At 42.3% G+C, this 19352-nt stretch overlaps 1 protein-coding gene across 2 annotated transcripts; it reads right to left on the minus strand.

Annotated features, from left to right (window-relative positions):
- Positions 1 to 2470: 2470 nt before the first annotated feature.
- LOC114871579 (protein hunchback) lies at positions 2471 to 9194 on the minus strand. 2 transcript variants are annotated; one of them, XM_029177668.2, is made up of 4 exons: positions 8871 to 9194; positions 6451 to 6606; positions 5806 to 6170; positions 2471 to 5728 (listed from the first exon to the last, which is right to left on the minus strand). In XM_029177668.2, exons 2-4 carry the CDS (start codon positions 6595 to 6597, stop codon positions 4138 to 4140), a joined length of 2103 nt encoding a protein of 700 aa, XP_029033501.2. In that variant the 5' UTR covers positions 6598 to 6606; positions 8871 to 9194; the 3' UTR covers positions 2471 to 4137. The 2 variants fall into 2 exon arrangements, with proteins under 2 accessions (XP_029033501.2, XP_029033502.2); XM_029177669.2 differs by lacking the exon at positions 8871 to 9194 and adding an exon at positions 6677 to 6906.
- Between the last annotated feature and the right edge of the window lie 10158 nt (positions 9195 to 19352).

The raw sequence follows: 19352 nt of genomic DNA on the forward strand, positions 1-19352 counted from the left end.
ATTAAAAAGACGAGTAACGTCAATTAACGCTATTACCGATTTGAATTTTCGAAAACTCTTTTTAGATAAATCAGTTTCGTATATCAGTTCATCGGCTACGAAAGTAGCCATCATTCGGGTGCACATGTCGTCACGATGAGCGTTCAGTGCCTGAATATTTTAATTATCCATTAGATTAGCTAAGGAAATGAGAGATTCTTAACAAATTCGAGAAGAATAACCTCTCTCAATGTGACATTCTGACGGTGTTTGAATATCGGACCAATTATGTCTGGAGTCCACGCAACTCTCTGTTCTTCTTCTGAATCCATCAGGATATCTATTAAATATGTTAAATTAAATTCCTTCTACTTTCGCTTGGATCTATTTTTTTATTAGTATTGACTGAAGGTTGCATCGTTTGACCATGGAATTTTATATACAGGGTGAGAGATTTTTTAAGGGGTGATTCTAAGGATCAAAATAAGAAGAAAATCAAGAATAACGAAATAGCGTTTGCGGCTTTGTTTTCCAGTAATTAACGTTCAAAAATTCGAGTAAAGAGCGCCTGAAACCTGCAACCTGCCCAGCACCGACGACTGAACGTCAGGTCAGCACAGTTATAACGGGGCAGTTATTAGGCGCTTTTTACTCGAATTTTTAAACGTTAATTACTTCTCCTTTCATTTTCATCCGTATAGAACATTTATTTATGCAAGGGACAAGCGGAGAGCCGATAACGCACTTTGGATACCGACTTGATATCATCTTGGTGTGTTAGGAACCCCATAGCACTTTTTGCATGCCGACATTGTGGCATCTGGGGTATCGGGGACCCCGATGCGTCGGTGGCGCTCTCTATATACCGACCTGACACCATCTGGGGTGTTAGGGACCCCGAAGCACTCTTTGCGTAACGGCATTATAGTATTCGGGGTATCAGGGACCCCAATGCATCGGTGGCGCTATCTATATACCGACCTGACACCGTCAGGGGTGTTAGGGACCCCGCAGCACTTTTTCGATACCGACATTATCGCATCCGGGGTATCGAGGACCCCGAAGCACTTTTTGGATACCGACATTATGGGATCCGGGGTGTCGAGGACCCCGAAGTACTTTTTGGATACCGACAGTATGGCATTCGGGGTGTTGAGGACCCCGATGCATCAATGGCGCTCTCTGTATACCGACCTGACAGCACCTTGGGGTGTTAGGGACCCCGAAGGCTTATTCGATACCGACATTATGGCATCCGGGGTATCGAGGACCCCGAAGCACTTTTTGGGTACCGACATTATGGCATCCGGGGTGTCGAAGACCCCAATGCATCGATGGCGCTCTCAGTATACCGACCTGATAGCATCTTGGGGTGTTAGGGACCCCGAAGCACTTTTTGGGTACCGACATTATGGCATGCGGGGTGTCGAGGACCCCGATGCATCGGTGTTGCTCTCTGTATAACGACCTGATAGCATCTTGGGGTATTAGGGACCCCGAAACACTTTTTGGATACCGACATTATGACATCCGGGGTATCGGGGACCCCAATGCATCAATGGCGCTCTCTGTATACCGACCGGATGTTATCATGGGGTGTCTGGGACCCCCTAAGTAAGTTGTCGTGTAGTTTCCACCGTTTCTGTATAGATGGCGCTAAAATCGAATTTTTAAAATAATTTCTGGCGGTCTTTTTAAAATAGAAGTTTGTCAAACATTTATTTTATTAGTTCTTCAATCTCGTTAATAAACCGTTCATTTCGATTAGATTGTTAATCGATGGTTTTTAATTAAACTTACCCTTTGAAACAGTTATATTTTTAGCTAAAGTTCTAAAGGTGGAGGAGAGGAATAAATGAACACAGATAATTTACATAAATAATTTATGTATTTCATGATTACACGTTAGAAGGAGGAATGTCGGAACATTATTATTACTTAAATTAAACTATGCTACAGTTATTAGGAACCAGATTTCTTGGTCGATTCGCCACGATAGTCGAAAGCAAACGTAAGAACAAATTATTTTCGTGTCGTTTTATCCACATCGTGTTTGAAGTTTCATCGTGCTTCGTGTTCGCAATACCTTTCTCTTTCAAACAACAGACACTGAAAACGGAAATGAACGTACTTTCTCGTGAAAATCCAAAGATATACGTCGCAAATTTATCAAATGAAAATGAAAAAAAAAATAGAGAACAATTGAGAACAGAAAAATAAAATATCCTGTCGTATTGCGAAACAAGTTACGACCCCAATACATTTAGTGAACAAACGAAACTCTCAGACTTTTCATCTCAGTCTTATGTAGATTTTTCCCTCGCTGATAAAGTGGATTTATTTAAATTTTTTTTCTTCATTCGTGAAAAAGAACAACGCCTCACACTCGTTTCATACATTATTGGTCGGGGAATATTGAACGAAAATAAACAGAAAATAAATTGTGATCCTTTGTAATCCTACTCTATCTTCATGAATCCTTTTTTTCTCGTATTAAAAAATATAGACTTTACATAAATCGTCTCTTGTTCGAAAAATGGAAAATGAGTGTTTCCCTTCGTTCGATTAAAAAAAGGCATAAGTTCTTCTTGCTGAAAGGGACTTTGGGAAATTGAAAACGGTGAACCAAATAAGATTCCGTCGAGTCAATGTTAAAGGAGTCGCGTTAAAAGAAAAAAAGAAAAATGAAAGATAATCGTAATTAGTATTGATATCATATATTCAACATGTTACTAAACGTCGTCATTATTCCTATTCGAATTAAAAACGAAAAAAAAAAAATAAATTTTGCAAGAAAGAAACATTGATGGTCGATTATTAACATTGGCCACACTTCTCGTCACCGCGTTCTTGAAAAAAAAAACGAAAAAAATAAACGTAAAGGTATAAAAAAAACGAAATAGTCTCGCGTATTTTGTAAAACAAACTTCAAAGTAAAAAATAAATGAAAACTGAAAAAAAATATTAAGAAGGTAGTCAATTCGAAAAAATTTATAATAAGAACGTGTTGAAGTTAAGGCCTCTTGGTAAAAAATCGACAATTTTGCCTTTCTATTATACGAACGAAGGGAAACATGGTCCTCGAAAACGTGTTGGTGCACTATGAAAGTATATCTTGGAATATTCGTGCTTTTAGACACAACAGCCAACCCTTTTGTTAGATGTTTCCTTTTCATTTCTTTTCTTTTTTATTTTTGCATTGCACACCGAGCACCACCGACACTCACAGCGCCCAACCCGGTGTTTTTTGACTAGAATCGAGAATTTTTCTTCGCAAGTTCCACTTCGATCCCCTCGTTATTTCCTTCAAGTAATCTTCAACCTCTCGTCCCTCTTAATTAATCATCACCATTTCTCTCATTTAACATCAGCTTTTAATTGACGCGTTTAACTTACACCTAGCCAGAGTATCGACTTCAATGAACTTAATTAAATCTCGAACGAATACATGCCAGAACGAGAATCTTCGATTAAAGAAAAATAATAAAGAATTTCATTCGGAGCTAAGTGAAATATCAGTCTCTTTGTTGATTTATAATATATGCATCTATATATGTACGCTTATATATAGAAAAATGTTATAAAAAAGCGGTGGAAAAATATTCACCGTAGCGAATGATTTCACTCAGCTCTGAAATTAGATTTTCCTCAACCCTTTCGCTACGAGTTAACAAAATACCAAAACGAGAAAACTTCATCAATCATGATTTTCTCAATTTTTAAGGGGTGATCATAATCATCCTTGGTAGCGAAAGGGTTAAAATTAATATTTCGCTGTACAGTTTCAATTCTCTTGTTCCAGCAAAGCTGCCTTAGCGAATAGCTACTCTAATTTTTTGGACGTTCGGTCAAGATTCTCGGAAAATCACATATCCTTAACTTAAAGAATATTTGTCTCTATGAAAATATAATATATATGTATATATATAATATTCAGTTTTCTATGCACGCTTACTAACAATTTGTACACGTGATTGAGGTACATATCCACGACAGTCTCAGAAAAAAAATATCCAAGTCGTCGTTTGAGCGACATCCGCCATTTCCTGCCCAGGAAGTAAACGTTCCTTAAAGTCTTGAAAGGATCACCACCATGGAGCACACTTTAATGGCACATATTAATCCACGTTTTTCTTCTTTCAAAATTACCTCGAATTTCTACGAGTGCTTTGACCTGGCGATGTGCAAGAAGAAGGACACCTTGTCGGTGCACTGATGGCCGCACATGTTGCAAGTGTAAGGATCCTTGTAACCATGGTATCCCATGTGTACGGTGTACATCACTACGTTACCGAACGCGATCTCGCAGTATTGGCAAGTGAACTCGTTACCAAGGGTGCTGGTTCGTTCGTTGGTCTCCTTATCGTCACGGGAGACGGGACTAGCGGGGACCGCGGACTCGTACATCTCTTCCGGTTCTCCAGGGAGATGTTCATCGTCCGTGTCCTCTTCGACCACCCGACGTTCCAGCTTCACGGCTCTTCCTTTGCGTCTGCTGGTCCCTGTCAGTTTTGACGAGTTAGTCGTTGGTCTGCTCTGGACGTTGCTAGGGACGTTGGGTTTGCTGAGGTCCAACGGCGTCACTTTCGAGTCCTTGCGCTGTTCCTGGTTCTCCATGTTGGGCATCGGGGCGCCGTTTATTTTGGCGAGGTCGTTGTTAATCAAATCGTTGGATTCGTCGCAGGTTCTGATAGAATCGAAACACTTGACCTCTAGATCCTGCGGTATCTCCTCGGGAATGCTGCTGTCAGGATCGATCACCTTAGCGTAATCCATCAAGGCGTGCGATCTGATCCTGTCCAATTGCTTTTCGACGCTGTTCTCTTCGAACGCGACTGGTATGGCGGTGGCCAATGGAAATCCAGCGAATATTTGATTGTACGAGAAGGCCATCAGCGACGGGTTAGGGACCGCCCCGTTCAAACCGTTCGGGGTGTTCGCACCGTTCAAGCTGTTCACCGAGTTCATCGACACGCGATAGTTGACCGGGGACATCTGGGATGGAACTACGATCTGGGAGGACGACAGTGAAATCTGCAAGTTATTGTTGGTGGGAACAACGTTGCCGGTTTGGCTGCTGTCTTCCTGGGGTATCTTGACCGACTTCGGCTTCGGTCCCCGTCTAGTTCCATAGACGTCTATGATGGGCAACGGGTTCGGTGAACCATCCGCGTTCAACACCATCGCCGGTTGATGAGAATACTTCCTCAGGTGAAGCTTCAACGAGTGACAGTACTTGGTAGCGTACGAACAATTGGCGCATCTGTATTGATAAACGTTCGAATGCGACTTCAAGTGGCTGTTCAACATCGACTTGTTGACACACGAGTACGAACACTTGTCGCACTTGAACGGTTTAGATCCGGCGTGGTTCCTCATATGGTACTCTAGATGATGCTTGTACTCGGTAACGAAAGGGCACCTCGTACAGGTCAACAGTTTCTCGGCCTTGATGTGACCGCGACTGTGCTCCCAGAACTCGAGCTTAGTGATCGCGGTAAAATCGCACTGTTTGCATCTGAACGTCTTCACTTTACCCTGGGAATTCAACCGGGGAACTCGGAGTCCCGGCTCGTCCGCTTCCTCTAGCTCCTCCATCTGCTTCGATCGTTCACCTTGAGGTGGCGTCGACCTGTTCTCGTCCTGGATGGATCCCGACGTTGACAACTGGCCGAGGATCGTCTTTACAAAGTCTGTCGTCTCGCATTGGATCGTGCAATGCGTCCTTAAATGATCGGTGAATGCTAACCTACGGTAGAGAACGAAAGAGAATAGAAAATTAGTAGGGATAAAAATTCTTCTACTCGTTCTTCTTTCAAAACTCACCTATTCAAGGTGGTAAACGCGCAAATGGGACACTGCAGGGTGTCCTGAACGAACTCGACGTCTTCGTTGGACGGTTTCACCGTGCTGGAAGCGACGTCCATCGCCTGGTCCGACTGATGGTCGTTCATCGAGTGATGCCTGTTATATTCGAGCGGTGAACCGCAGTTCTTGAACATCCTTTGCGGACTGTAATCGAACGCGCTGCATTGCATGGTGCTCGAGTCTTGAGAAGTAGCGCTTCCGGGCGACAAACTGCAGTTCGCCGTTGAAGAGGATCTTCTGCTTCTGGGCGAGGCAGAGTTGCTGGTGTAATAATCAGGTGACACGCCTGAATCGTTGTTCTTGTCCTCTGACGGTTCCTCCTTCTGGAAATCAAGGATATGTACCTTCTTGGAAATAAGATTGAGACGAGCAGAAGAATCTCCGAAGAGTAAGTTGGTCCATGAAACGACATTTTGTCGATGGCGGAAAAGGGATGAAACGATGAAAGAAATAAAGAAGGGTGTTGTGCAGGGGATGAAAAAACGAGGATACAGTAGGAGGGTGAGGGTGGAGTAGGGATGGGTAAAGAACGACGAGAGGGTGAATAAGTTAAAAGAAAGAGAGAGAAGCGTCGATCGAGGAGGGGTTGGAACGATTACTCACCACGATTCTATCGGGTATACCCCAAACGGGCGTGGTTGGTGAATGGAGGGGATGCCTTTGCTCTTCGACGATGGTTTGTTGCTGTTGTTGCCGTTGCTGATTCGGCGCGTGTACCAAAGGTTCCGCCGTGTCCCAGTTCCCTCTCATCTTGTCACTCTATTTGCAAAAGATAAACAGGAAATTATGAGATTGCAATTCTTTAAAAAAAGAACAAATGCGGATACACCTTTTTTCTAAACGCGTCTCCATGTTGTTGGTAGCAGATGGAAAAATTGAAATTGAAAAATCGTCGCAAGTTTTTCAAAAGGAATAAAGAAACAGGTGAAAAGTTTCAATCGATCCTTCTCGACAATACAAGGTCGAAAAGGGTTAAGGATTCAGGGTGATTGTGCGAATTTCCACGAACAAGGGTTCGACCACGACAAAGCGAAAATCGTTTCACAATGTTTCACTGTAGTCGTGCAGTTCGCTTCTTCGACGTGTATACACAAAATGGTCAGGCTAATTTATTCGAAGTTCTGACAACGAACTACGTACATAATATAATTGTTCCGATCGAAAAGGTGTCCTTCGTTATCGTCAATATTTATATCAAACCGCCAATCACCGTTAACTATACTGAAAAACGATCGATTTCGGAGATTTTCTGTTTGCTTTGAATTTCTTTCCAGCCACGTTCAACGATTGTTCGTAATTAATTAAAATAAAACCCCTAGAGTTTCTAGAGTTATTCAACAATTATTGCTGGAACTTCCGAGAAGTCCGAGTAATTAAGCAATAAAAATTTGTCTGCGACGGGGATGATTTGAAATTACGATCCATCGAGAGAAAGGAGGAAAATTTATTGTTCTAACTGCTGGTTGGAAAGAGGAATGGTTCCGGGGCAGGGTTAAGGTCTATGCTCGTTTATTCAAGTAGAGCACGCTTTTGAAGGCCTCCTGACAGAGTACGGGTTTTCGAAGATTCCGCTTTTGACTTCTGAGGAATAATCTCATTGTTCGTGTAGCGAAGACGGTGCTGGTCATAAATAAAATTTCAACGACAGTTTTTCCTCTTTGCCACGACCGTAGAACAGTCGTGACCGAGAATAGGGTGAGAATAAACAACCCTTGTAACAACGGCCAGCGTCTTCCTCCTGGTAACTGTTATCCCTAAGCCTGCAATTACACCGCATGCAAATTTACTCGGCCAACCATCTTGAACCTATTCTCTTTCATTTCATTCTCCAGTCACGAGTTTCTTTGAAAACTTGAGAATTGTTTTACTAAATTTTCGCTAAGACGTCGATTTAAATTTGGCACGATGGAAATTTCGAGTATTCCAAGAAGATGTTGTAGGGGAATTCTTTTGGTAAACGCTCGCATTCCATAGTAAGGTCGTTTACGAGTCGATTAAAGCGAAACTCCGTGCTCGTTCGAGCAAAAAGAAAAAAGACTTTGGCAAAGGTCGAAGAAGCCCCAGTCTTTCGAAATTCCAAAGCTACAATCACAACAGTAAATAATGAAAACCTGACTACGTGTATCGAGAATGTCGACCTTTCGATTTCAAGAATTTCAAGGAGGAGAGAAACGAATGAATCGTGATAGAAGTTGAAGAATCAGAAAATCGAAAGAACTTGAGATATTGTGCGAGCGCACCACGGTGCACCGGAAGCGAAGAGGTGTCCAGCACACCCTCGAGAGTTGAGGCCGCTATCAGTGACCAAAGGAATCGCACGAAACGTTAATAATTATCGTATCGCTTTAAAAAAATTGTTCGTTCGTTTTTTCACCGAAATATTCTTGTTGCTCCCGACATATTGAATTTCCATGGTGTTTGTTTCTTCGTCGATTCCATGAACGATGTCATTGCGGTCAATCGACACTTTTCGAAACGCACATACACACACAAGAAGCTAAACAACCGTCGAATTCCGAGTAATATACCTCGATCGGAAAGTCGATAAATTCCTGAACGACGCTGCCTTTCGACAGAAAACTCAAAAATCCAACGTCCTTACGATCCGGCTAATATTTTTATACCGTGACAAACGAAGAACGGTAAAAAAACATGTGATCGAATTGAAACCGCGAAACACAGAGAAATTGACAAAAAAGAAAGAAGAAAAAAACAAGAAAGAGATTGATGATCGATCGGCAATCGTTCCATTCTCGATCTTCCTTCGTCTCTTAACAATCTGAAGGTTCAGATAATTATCGAGCGACTCTGGTGATAAAACTTCATTCATAAGTTTAAATATTATTCTAACGAAGAAATTTTTATTTAGCCACGGATGGTGAAACGTTTCGCAATTTATTTTGATAAGATAATCGTTAAAAGAGAAGGAACATGCTGAACTTGGATATCATTTTAATCCATTATCGGTGACGATGCTCATTAAAATATTCCGGTCCTTATTTATTAATAATGATCGGACCAACCTCGAGCCAGGAGTCTCCAGCTTCCTCCAGTTTCGCGAACTTCCTTCCGTTTGATCCCAAATAAAGTTCACACACATACACAAGTCGACGCACCAGAACACAGTAAGCACAAATGAGGGAACTCGCGATCGCACGAATTCTTATCGATTTCCAGGCTTGTTGAAGCCAAGAAGAAGAGGAAAACCGAACGCGTGAAAATAAGACAGCAAAGAAAAACAGATGAACGTGTACGATAAGAGAAGCGGACAAATGTGTCTTCTTCTCGTTCTTCTCCTTCGACCCGGACTCGAGTACCGTGTGAATGCCCGAGGTCGACTGACAACGTCCTAGGACCCAAAGTGAAATACCGGCTTTATTTGTGGATTGAGTCGAGGGGCAGCTACCCTCTCCCTTCCGGGCAACCTCGTTTGTCCAATCGCAGCTAAGGACACATCCTCGGGATTCATAGAACGTTTTTGAATTATCCCTCCCATTCGGACGCCATTCGCTTTCGCGTGCGAAATATCCTAACGCTTTAAATGTTTCAACCAAAATACACCTTCCATTGCCGTTCATGTTTCCATCTTCTACAATTCCATTTCTAATATTCGCGTTTCGTACTTAAATAGGCGAAATGGTAAAAGTTACAGTCAATTGAAATAGTATTGGCATACTCAATTTCATTGCAATTATTATTTTTTTCATCTAATATGGCACTTTATTCTTCGTCGCGTTTAGATTTACCAAGAAACTACGAAGTTTAAAAATATGTACTAAAATAGTGAAAGGATCCTCTAATTAGAGCGAGCGTTTTCTGAACTCGCACCCTTCTTCTTTTTCCGTCAAGGGCAGTCTGCTTTCTCTCCTCTTCAGACAGATCGCACCCTTTCCCGAGTTTCTGAAAAACATCCAGCAAAACCATTAAGTCCTACCAAATGATCCTGTGTCGAAAATTACGGAAACTTTCAAGGTTTTCCACCTTTAACTCTTACTTTCTGGCTATTTTAGTAAATCGAAGAAAAAAGATGGCGAGAGTGGAAGAAGAAAGAGGGAACAGTTCTTATAAAACTGTTAAAATTTGATGACTAACAGATTTTCTGAGTAACAACATGCAAAGCGTGTCGAGGAAGGTTCTTAAAGTCCTTTCGACCAACAGGTACACAGAAGGGCACGCTATAAATCGTCCTTTTAACCCTTTCGAACGTTGGGCGGGGGAGGAAAAAATCTGGAAGCCACCATAAAGGGTGCATCAAAAAATCCTCTTTAACCCTTTCTCTCTAATCTTCTTTCCCAACGAACGGAACCGTTTACGATGCTTTTACAGTTACGCTACTCTGACTGGAGAGGAAGAAACAAAAAAGGGAACAGGAGGAACGAGGATACATGGATTTTCTAACTGTTCCTTCGTTTTCTTCTTACGGTTTAACCCTTTCACGATCTTACTTTTTCCCGTTCAGGAAAAAAACCTACTTTTTCCACGTAAAAGTTGGTCTTTCGTTTCTGATGGCCGACTGCGACGATTCGCTTAGAATATTTCTTCAGGCACAATTCAATTTAACGGATAAAAGAAAGGATTTCCTGGTCAACCTGGTATAGAAAGCAACATTGAATATTTTCAATAACAAGTGTGAAAGAAAGGATTATAGAACAATGAGTGAAAAACGTCGATGAAGGTACGGGGGTGGATGGTTTCGGTCAAATATGGAGCGTGGCCGTAGGTAAGGCTCTAGGGTGGTTGACCTGAACGGTCGGCCAACGGCCTGGTTAAGAAATCTAGAACTTTGGTAGGCTAATCGCGTTATTTATTGCCGTTATTGCTCCTCATCCGAGCCAGTGTTTACGCGTATTCGGTTTTCGTCATATTTATGAGGGCGGGGGAGAACGGTACGCTGCGGAACAATACGAAGGACGGTGGACTATAGGTCTACTCGCAAAGGGGTACGTCATATTCAAATGACTTTTCCTCGAATAGGTAAAAACCTCGAGAAACGTGATTTTATTTATTGCGTCCTTAGGTGCAATTTTCCAGGAAAATGGAGTTACTTATACAGAAAATTGGGTCGTATTATGACTCGAGGGTTGCTGGTAATTTGCTGAATTTTTCCAACTTCGCTCTTTAACTCTTGAACAGTGGTGGCTGGGTCAATTCTGATCCCGAACTATGAAACGTAACGTCTCTAAAATGACGCATTGAAATTGGAAGAATTACATCTAAAGTAGAAACTTGGTAAGAAAAGATGGAATTGAAGAGCAGAATATTGCAATAGGTAATTGTACCGCGATTAGGGCGTAACCCGTGGAGCCGCAACGTGTACGAAGAAAACAAAAGGGTCGCAGGTCTATAAGTGCAACCGTTACGGGAGGGTGAGATTATTTTTATTGTACCACCTTCCGACGAAGGTTCTAAGTGAATCTAATTGGATTGTCGCTATTCGGGCAATGAGAAAAAACCGCAACGGTTTACGAGACGCTAATAAGTGGACTTTAAGTCAATTTCAAAAGCAATCGCATCAAACCAAACCCACTTAGGTTTAATTATTCACAAACACTTTAAAAAACACTTCCAAAGCGTAAATATTGAATATTGTTGGTTTCTAAAGTAAGCTCATTAACTTTTGAATAATACGAACAATTATGGTTGGAAGGGAATGTTTGAGGAAACCCGTTAGTTCCTGGAATGGTAAAAGGACAGGCCGCAATTACATGGATTTTGGCACATTTTGCTTGCACATTTACAGGACACCGGGTCATCGTTTTCGAAAATTTACGAGCCGAAAGTGCTAGTTTTTATTATCACTCCCTTGGCCCACGAAAGGTGTACTGTTACTTCGGTAACGGGGTTAAACGTTGAATAACTTTCCCTACTATTTTCCATCTTTTCCCAAACACAATTATTACAGGACTATTTTTTCAATAACCCTTCTTCTAATAGCAAATTACGGAAACTCAGTTACCATAGGAATTTTTCTTCGGTACAATAATGGCAAACAGAAATTCGAAAATGTAACCACGCGCAAAATTCTCGGTATAAAATTGTAGGTACGTTATTGTAACAATTGCAAAGCGAATTTATGGGTACCGTCTACCTGGATCGCCGGGATATTTTCCAGGGAAAAAATCCGATACCTTTATTGGGACTGGTATAAATTAATCCTTTCCAGGAAAACAAGCAACGAAGTTAAGTACACGAAACTTTAATGCGTCTTTCATTCTATTTTCCTTTATTCCAGTGGCACGGTTGCGGTAAATGAAGGACCGACATGTTTTTGATACAGTGACGATGCCGGCTGAAAAATATGAAACTCACGTCAGTCTGGCTCGTTTTCCCGGATGAAGAGAAAATCGGGGAACAGACGCGTGTGCATTATTGAGAGTTTCCTATATTGTTATTTATCCGCGATGACTGGCAAGGGCGGAGGGTTACGGGACACGCGCTCCTCCCCTTCTTTCACTCCTTTTTCCACGAAACTCAAAACATTTTTCCTTCTTCTTTCTCTAACAATTCTTTGAAGAAAAAAGTTATTAATTACTGTGATCTAAATTTTCAATGTTTTAAGAGGGATATTTATGCAAAATATTCGACGAACGTAGGTAAATGCGACAGGAAACGCGCATCCCCTACCTGAGCGTGGGTGTGTCGAAGCTCGTTTAAACAGCTGCTCCGTAACCCCTTTCGCACCCCTCTCGAGACTCTCGAAATTTTCGCAGAAAAATATTTTCCCGTTCTGTTCCGCCCCGCAGCAGCCGTACGATAAATACGTCGCGTTTTCCCCTATTTCTCTGGAAAGAAAAATTTCCGTTCGCTCGATTGGAAATATCTTTGTGCCGTCGTACGTTAAACGTATCGTTTCTGTATAGTATTTTTCCAAACAACCGTGTACTTGGACGGAAAAAAAGAAATTAGCGAAGGAACTCGAGGAATGTTAACGCGTGCACGGTTTTAATGAGTTTTAACTTGTCGGTAAACGAGCTTGAAGATGCATAACGAGCCAGTTTTCGCGTTATCGCGATCGTACTATGATTTTCTTCGTTTCTTCGACAGCCCTTGACTCATCGATTCCCTTCCAACTAATGCTCTTTACTTTTTTATCACTGTCACGTTGACCTCTGATTCTTCATCGCTAAAACAATCCACTTTCCTATCGACTTCTCTTTACGGTAAACAAACGATTTTCCTTACGTTTCTTATGTCATCGATAGAAAAACTCGAGTGATTCATTTCCAGTTTAAAAGCTATTTATCCCTTTTACTGCTAATTGCTTTTGGTTAATGAATCTTGCGTAACAGATAAACGGTAAAAATCTACAACAGTGGGTTAATTAGAAGAGCGTTAATTACTAAGACGGTTGCTAAAAAGGTTGAAGGTAGAAATTTGAATTATAAAGAAAAGAGATTGACTCATCGGTTGAGATATTTTTAAGGGCACAAGGTGTTTTCCTTTTTTCTGCTTGCCAACTTTCAGGAGGCTGGCTCACCGGGGCTGAGCTATTATTTTTCCATTCTCAGGATTAGCCGCAAACCCACGAGACAATGGCTCGTTGTTATCGTGTTTGGACGTTGCTGTTTGCTTCGCCAACTTTCAAGAAGAAAACAACACAGAGTCATCGCTGCATTTCTTTTTTTATGGAAATCCGTGTTGGAAAATCGGTTGGAAATAGAAAACGTAAAAAAAGGAATCATAGGAGGGAATCGTTTATCGAGATTTCTTTTTAAGAATAGCCGAAAGTTTCGTAAGAAAGGTGAATGAGACGGAAGAGACTCGTGCCAGGAATTCTTGTTCCGGACAACGGTGCAGGGGTCCGAGAACTCGGTGAAATGAATAGAAAAAGAGCAGAACGTTGGCCAAGGATGTCGTGGGTCCATCGCGGCTGCAGCACAGCCTGCAACGCACAAATGGGCGCCCTCCTATAAGGACAAACAACTGACAGCTGACCCACGCTCGTGCTGGCTTGACCCATACTTATGGTTCATCTGCTGACACCACCCATACACCCCTCTCTCTCTAACTCTTGGTTATTTTACACATACTTGCATTTTTTTATTGGAATATTTTCATCTTTCGTTAGATGCAGTTGCAATTAACGAATGCAATTCCAATTTCAGAGCTAATTATCACTCCCTCAGGATGGATTCTTCTACCTCGAAATCCTTATAAAAAACGAAACGTAAATAGAAAATTAAACCTCCCGATTCCAGAACAGAAAGCTGCAACGTCTTCGCATTAATCTCACTTTGCCGGACACGAAGGGAGAGGATTTTGTTAAGAAACGAAAGAAAAAAAATATGTTACCTTCTGAAAGAGATCCCTAAGTGACGACTTGGCGGTCAGTTCGCCCGGTGTGGCAGTCGCTTTTCGAAATAGATTTTTTTTTTCTCATTCCCCTCCCTTATGTATTCCCCTCTGCCGTCCGTGGACCCTCTGCGGATTGAAGGGCTCTCGATATTCAGTGGCCGAATCCACTCCGTGCCAGTTCTACCCGCAAGTCCGCGTGTTCGTTCTTCTTTTTTTTCCCGACCCCCTCGCCTTTCTCAGCCCTCGTCCTTTCTTTCCTTTCTACCCCACCCTGGCTTTTTATGCTTCCCGTAAATCGGGAAAACTGGCATCCCTCTCTTTCTCTTTCACCCCTCGTTCCTTCTCTCTCTTCTTTTTTGTCGACTGGTTTTTCCGAGCGCGTGTCGCGACTCGCGTCGCTTATAATAAACACACACTCGAGGGATCGTTAGTCGGATGTCAGACTCGGAACAAAACTCTGCCGCGTGCCGACATCGTGAATCTAGAAGGGGAAGGGAAAAAAAAGAAGTAGATTATTAGACGGAAGGAACAGGTTTACAAAAAACTCGACTCACCCCTGGAACGAAAAGGGGATCGATCGCGATGAAAACACCTTTTTTTCGAAGGTGCGCAAGGTGTAGATCAATGGAAATATTAGCTTGCATACAATTTTTTTTTGGTTTGAAAAAGATAGGATTCTCTTTGTTAGGGCATCTGGCTTACGTTAGATCTTGATCTCAAGATTTCTTTCTGTTCCTTCCCTTTTGAAACTGTTGGTTATTCTGCGTCTACTATTTCTTTGGCTGATCCATCGTTGACTCATAGCAGGAATAATCGTAAAACTTCGAAAGCTAATTTATCAGTGACCATGGTATTAGAAAATCGTAGCGAAACGAATGGAAATACTCGCCGTTCCCAAATCTTTCGGTTCGAGTTTCGCGAAGGGTGCGAACATATAGCGTGGCGGAGATGAAAGAAAGAGGAAACTAGGCAGGCTAGGACACGGACGAATGGAATCGATGGGATCCGTGGATCGGTTACGAGCAGTGGCGACTCGTAACCTGATAAATAAGAATGCCATGGGTCACTGTACCACGAGAGGGGTCAACTATTGAACAATGCCGGGTGCGCGGCCTTTTCACCCCTGGGTTAATATGCGGGCGACTAAACATCCACACTGTTACAATGCAAGATTTATAGATCGAAGCATACGTGACCATTGTCCAGTCAGATTCTGACCCCAATAACCGGCAGATTTTCGAAAAACGGCTGCTGCAGCCGTCCGGTTTTCCGCGACCCGATTGTCGACGCTGAGAAAGACCGGAATCGCATTTTCACCCCGGATCACGACCGAACCGGACACCCCCGGGTGCGTGTGCTGGCTTAATGACTGACCGAGCCTTAATAACGAACCGTTTCAATGTATCTACGGCAACGGGGAAAGGAAAAGCTGCGACTCTTGCTTTGGACAGGGAGAAAAAAATTGTAAGGTTTTAAAACTGTTTTTGCGAGAGAAAGTAGAATTTTTGGGTCCGAGTGTTATTGAACGTAATTTCGTAATATCGAGCCGAGGGTAAATTTGCAAAAAGTTTCAGACAATAGCTGTGGACAAACTTCCCCTATTTGCTTGATCAAAATCATAGTCCAATTCCCAGACATTGTTGCTTAACAAGCGTGCAACGTTAATCGCGTAATCCGTGGGTCATTACAACGGATTTGCGTAGTTGGACGACGGAGTACGAAGAACGTTTCCGCTCGTGGCGCATAATCGGATTTCGAAACGAGGAAACCGCGCGTCGTTGGTAGAACTCCGATCATTTTCATTTATAGGCGTTTTCTTCTCTTCTCTTTTTTTTTGTGTATCGACTGGCGAGGGGCAAGTCCTCAAAGGGCGGAGCATGGGGCTACTGCACCCTCGTGGCACCCCTGCGTAGCACAAGGGTGGACAGCCGGGAGAAAAAAGGGAGGTCACAGGGTGGCCAAAGCGCACGCGTTAATTCTGGCCACTTTTCAAACGTCCCAATCCCGGTGCATGTTTCCTTTTTTCCTTTTTTTTCACTCCAGACATTCTGGAACAACGTGTTTCGAAAGAAATTTTAAATCACCTGGAATTATTTGAAATTAAGAATTTCTGTAGACTGGAAGATCTCGACACTTGTGGGGACTAATTTAGATGAAAATTTAAAACAAAGTTTCTGATAACGAGAAGGAAAATAGAAACTCAGAGTCAAAAAGTGCCATAAGTCGTAGAGGAAAATTCTCTGGAAAATCCGCAAGAGATAGAATCCCTTGCTTCGCAAACGTCATCCACCCTCCCTTTTCTTCTTCGTCTTCTTCTTTTTTTTTCTTCTTCTTTTTTGTTACGCTGCGTCGACACACGATACGACCCCAAGCGCGTGCTTTCCTCGTGATTTCCGCTTTCCGCCTCAGCTGCGCCTCTCCTACCCTATTTATAGAGCCATTTTACGTATATATCCAAGAGGTCTTGAAAAGGAATACGGAACTGTGGCCTCGCGTCAAGGTGGCTACCACTAAATTTCCCCGTAGATTCCTTCCTACAGGAGACACACGCGTGTTACATCCTCGAGAAACCACGTTCCAAGCCTCTTTTACCACTTATTACAGTTAATCGCTGGCTTAAGCTTCGTGTCAGCGAGGATTAGCTACTCGCAGAAGTCTATTAACTGACGACAACCATCTTACACGTGTAATAAAAAGCGAATGAAGAGGATGACACGAGGAAAAGTAACTTTGGTAATGAACTTTTCCGTGTTCTTCGAATTTCTTTTTAAACGACTACAGCTTGCATGCTCGAGCAAATCGTTTATAAACGTCAAAGACGAGAAAACTGTCTCCTCTCCGTTTTTTTTTTTTCCTTCTCTCCATTCTTCGTGGGGACCACAAGATTTTGCAGATCACCTCAATGAACGAGCAGAGATGCCGTTTTAAATGGAAAGCATCGACAAAGGGATCGAACCCGTGGCCATTAAGAATGCGTTTTAACGCACTGCATCCGGCGTGTCGTTTTTCTGAAAAGTTGACAAGGAGCGGAAAAATGTTGGTAAAAAAGGGGATGATATTCCCTTTCGGTCAGGAGGATCGATCGATCCGCCAACGTCATTCCGTGATCATTGAATTCTCGTCGAGGGTAACATATGGATGATCCTTAACGAGCCACACGTTTTTCCAGCGAAGTTTTCACAGCCGTATTTAACCCTCGAACAAGAGGAGCCGGGTCAATCTTAATTAATTAAAATTAGCTAGTCAAATTTTCAAACAAAAGACTTTTAATATTGGAAAAGAAATAGGCTCATCAAAGACGCGAACAGGTGTGAAAGGGTTAACAGATTAAGAAGCGATAAAAAATGGAGTGTTTTGATGGAACGTCTCAATAAGAGGGTAGGTTTAAAAGGGTAAAAGTGATAGCAAAGGGGGAACGATTGTAAAGCCCCTAACCCATGAAAAGATCACCTGTTGCACATGGGGAAGTTTTAATTTTTTTTTACCATGATACACCATCGATCTCACATTACAACTCGGTTACACAATAGAGGTATACACTTGTTGAGAGTAGGGGAGTTTTTTTTCGTTTGTATCAGATGCGGTGTGCCATAGGGGTAGGGTGCGTGGAGTCGAGTTTTTTTATCATCGACAGTGACTACAGTGACTGATACTGGCGCTAAAGGAGGGCTGTGGGATCTTATGTATATTACTCCGGAGCCCTCCATGCCTGACACACAGGTGCCCACCTCGGGGGAGGTCCAAATTGAGACCTCCCCCTGCTGCCTAAACCACCCCATATCGGAATGTAAGTGTAGCCTACCTGCGTGAGAATCATACAGAGATTACTCGTGGATGATTTTATTACATGCAAGACACATGTCTCTTTTATTTCATAATTTTTATATTTAATATAATTTGCATTGCAAGACCCTCTGCCGCTAAAGCCAGTAGGTACCGTTTTTGCACCCTCAATGTTTTTCCATCAAACAAAAGAAGAAAAAAGGAATGATTTTTTTCAAATACAAAAGAATCTCGTACACCCTGTCGCACAGTTTTTATCAAGTGCAAAGGGTAGTCGGATTACCCAAAAGTTCTTGCGTCTCGTGGAAGTTGCAAAGTTGGCTTAACCCTTCCGCAGTTTTATTTTTATTGGTCGACTGTTTTTTCTGTTTTCGAAAGATCCCAAATTTGATACGTTTTATGCGCTTTTAAACTTTATAAATATACGAGCTTCAGCGTTAGAACATGAATTTCGAAGCCCGCCGAAAGCCTGATAATCCCTGAACGCGCGTTTACGTTCATAGTGGTAAAAGGGTTAAAAAACTGCGGCTAGGGACAATCCAAAGCCCTGAATACTTTTCATTGCTGAAAGGACACGCGAAGAAAGGGTTGAAAAAGGCCAGGTACCCAATCGCTAATCTCCGTCCAGGCCTTTTTTACCTGTTTGCCCGGAATTTAAAAAAAAGACGGACTAGGCCTCGTTTTAATACATTTGGAGAAAAAAGATACACGGATTCTCTGATTGCAGTGCTTAGAGGAAGCTTTTTTACTCGTGGTGGGCAGTAAAGTATCATTTTTTTCTTTTTTTTTGCGTTCGTAAGGTGGTAATTACGGCAATATAATTGAAGAATAGCGGACACTGGTCGAAACGATGTAAATTATGGAAAATCCTTTTCTTTTTAGCAATCTAACAATTCCAGCTGGATTCGTTTTCCTGTCAGAAAGAGAAGAATTCTTCTACAAAAAAAATAGTCGCGCAAACGAGGGAGGAATACGAAAATAGGTTGGCCAACGTTTCGGAACGATCGAACAAGCATTTGGAAGAATCCATAAAAATACCCGTGAAACGTGCAGGACGTCATGGGGTTCGTATGGATCACATCCACCCTCGCAAACTACCGTTTCTTCTTCCCCCATCGTTGGCGGAGCCCACCCCTTGCCAAATCAGAAATCTGCCGCTTCCATCTCGTTCCAGCTATACGATGGCTGAAAACGATCGAGGAGAAAGAACACACGAACACATACAACTTTTCTCTCCTCTGTTTAGTCGATCGATCATTCAACTACGAAACGAAGCAGCAGACGATGACTAACAACAATGGTTCAAACCATAGAACGCGCCATGGATCAGAGGAAAACATTGGGAGACTTTAATGCCGTCGCGTAGGTGTAAACTGATAGATCGACGTATTGTTTTATAACGTGATAAAGAAATTAGGTGGAGAAAA

Source organism: Osmia bicornis, chromosome 6 (assembly GCF_907164935.1).
Source record: "Osmia bicornis bicornis chromosome 6, iOsmBic2.1, whole genome shotgun sequence".
Lineage (NCBI taxonomy): Eukaryota > Metazoa > Arthropoda > Insecta > Hymenoptera > Megachilidae > Osmia > Osmia bicornis.

What these genes read in the sequence shown, in the direction of transcription:
- LOC114871579 (XM_029177668.2), bottom strand. Translation starts at nt 6,597, where the DNA reads ATGAGAGGGAACTGGGACACGGCGGAACCTTTGGTACACGCGCCGAAT. An exon ending in GTATACCCGATAGAATCGTG is followed by an intron (nt 6,171 to 6,450) that starts GTGAGTAATCGT and finishes CTTGATTTCCAG; the next exon opens with AAGGAGGAACCGTCAGAGGA. An exon ending in GCGTTTACCACCTTGAATAG is followed by an intron (nt 5,729 to 5,805) that starts GTGAGTTTTGAA and finishes TCTCTACCGTAG; the next exon opens with GTTAGCATTCACCGATCATT.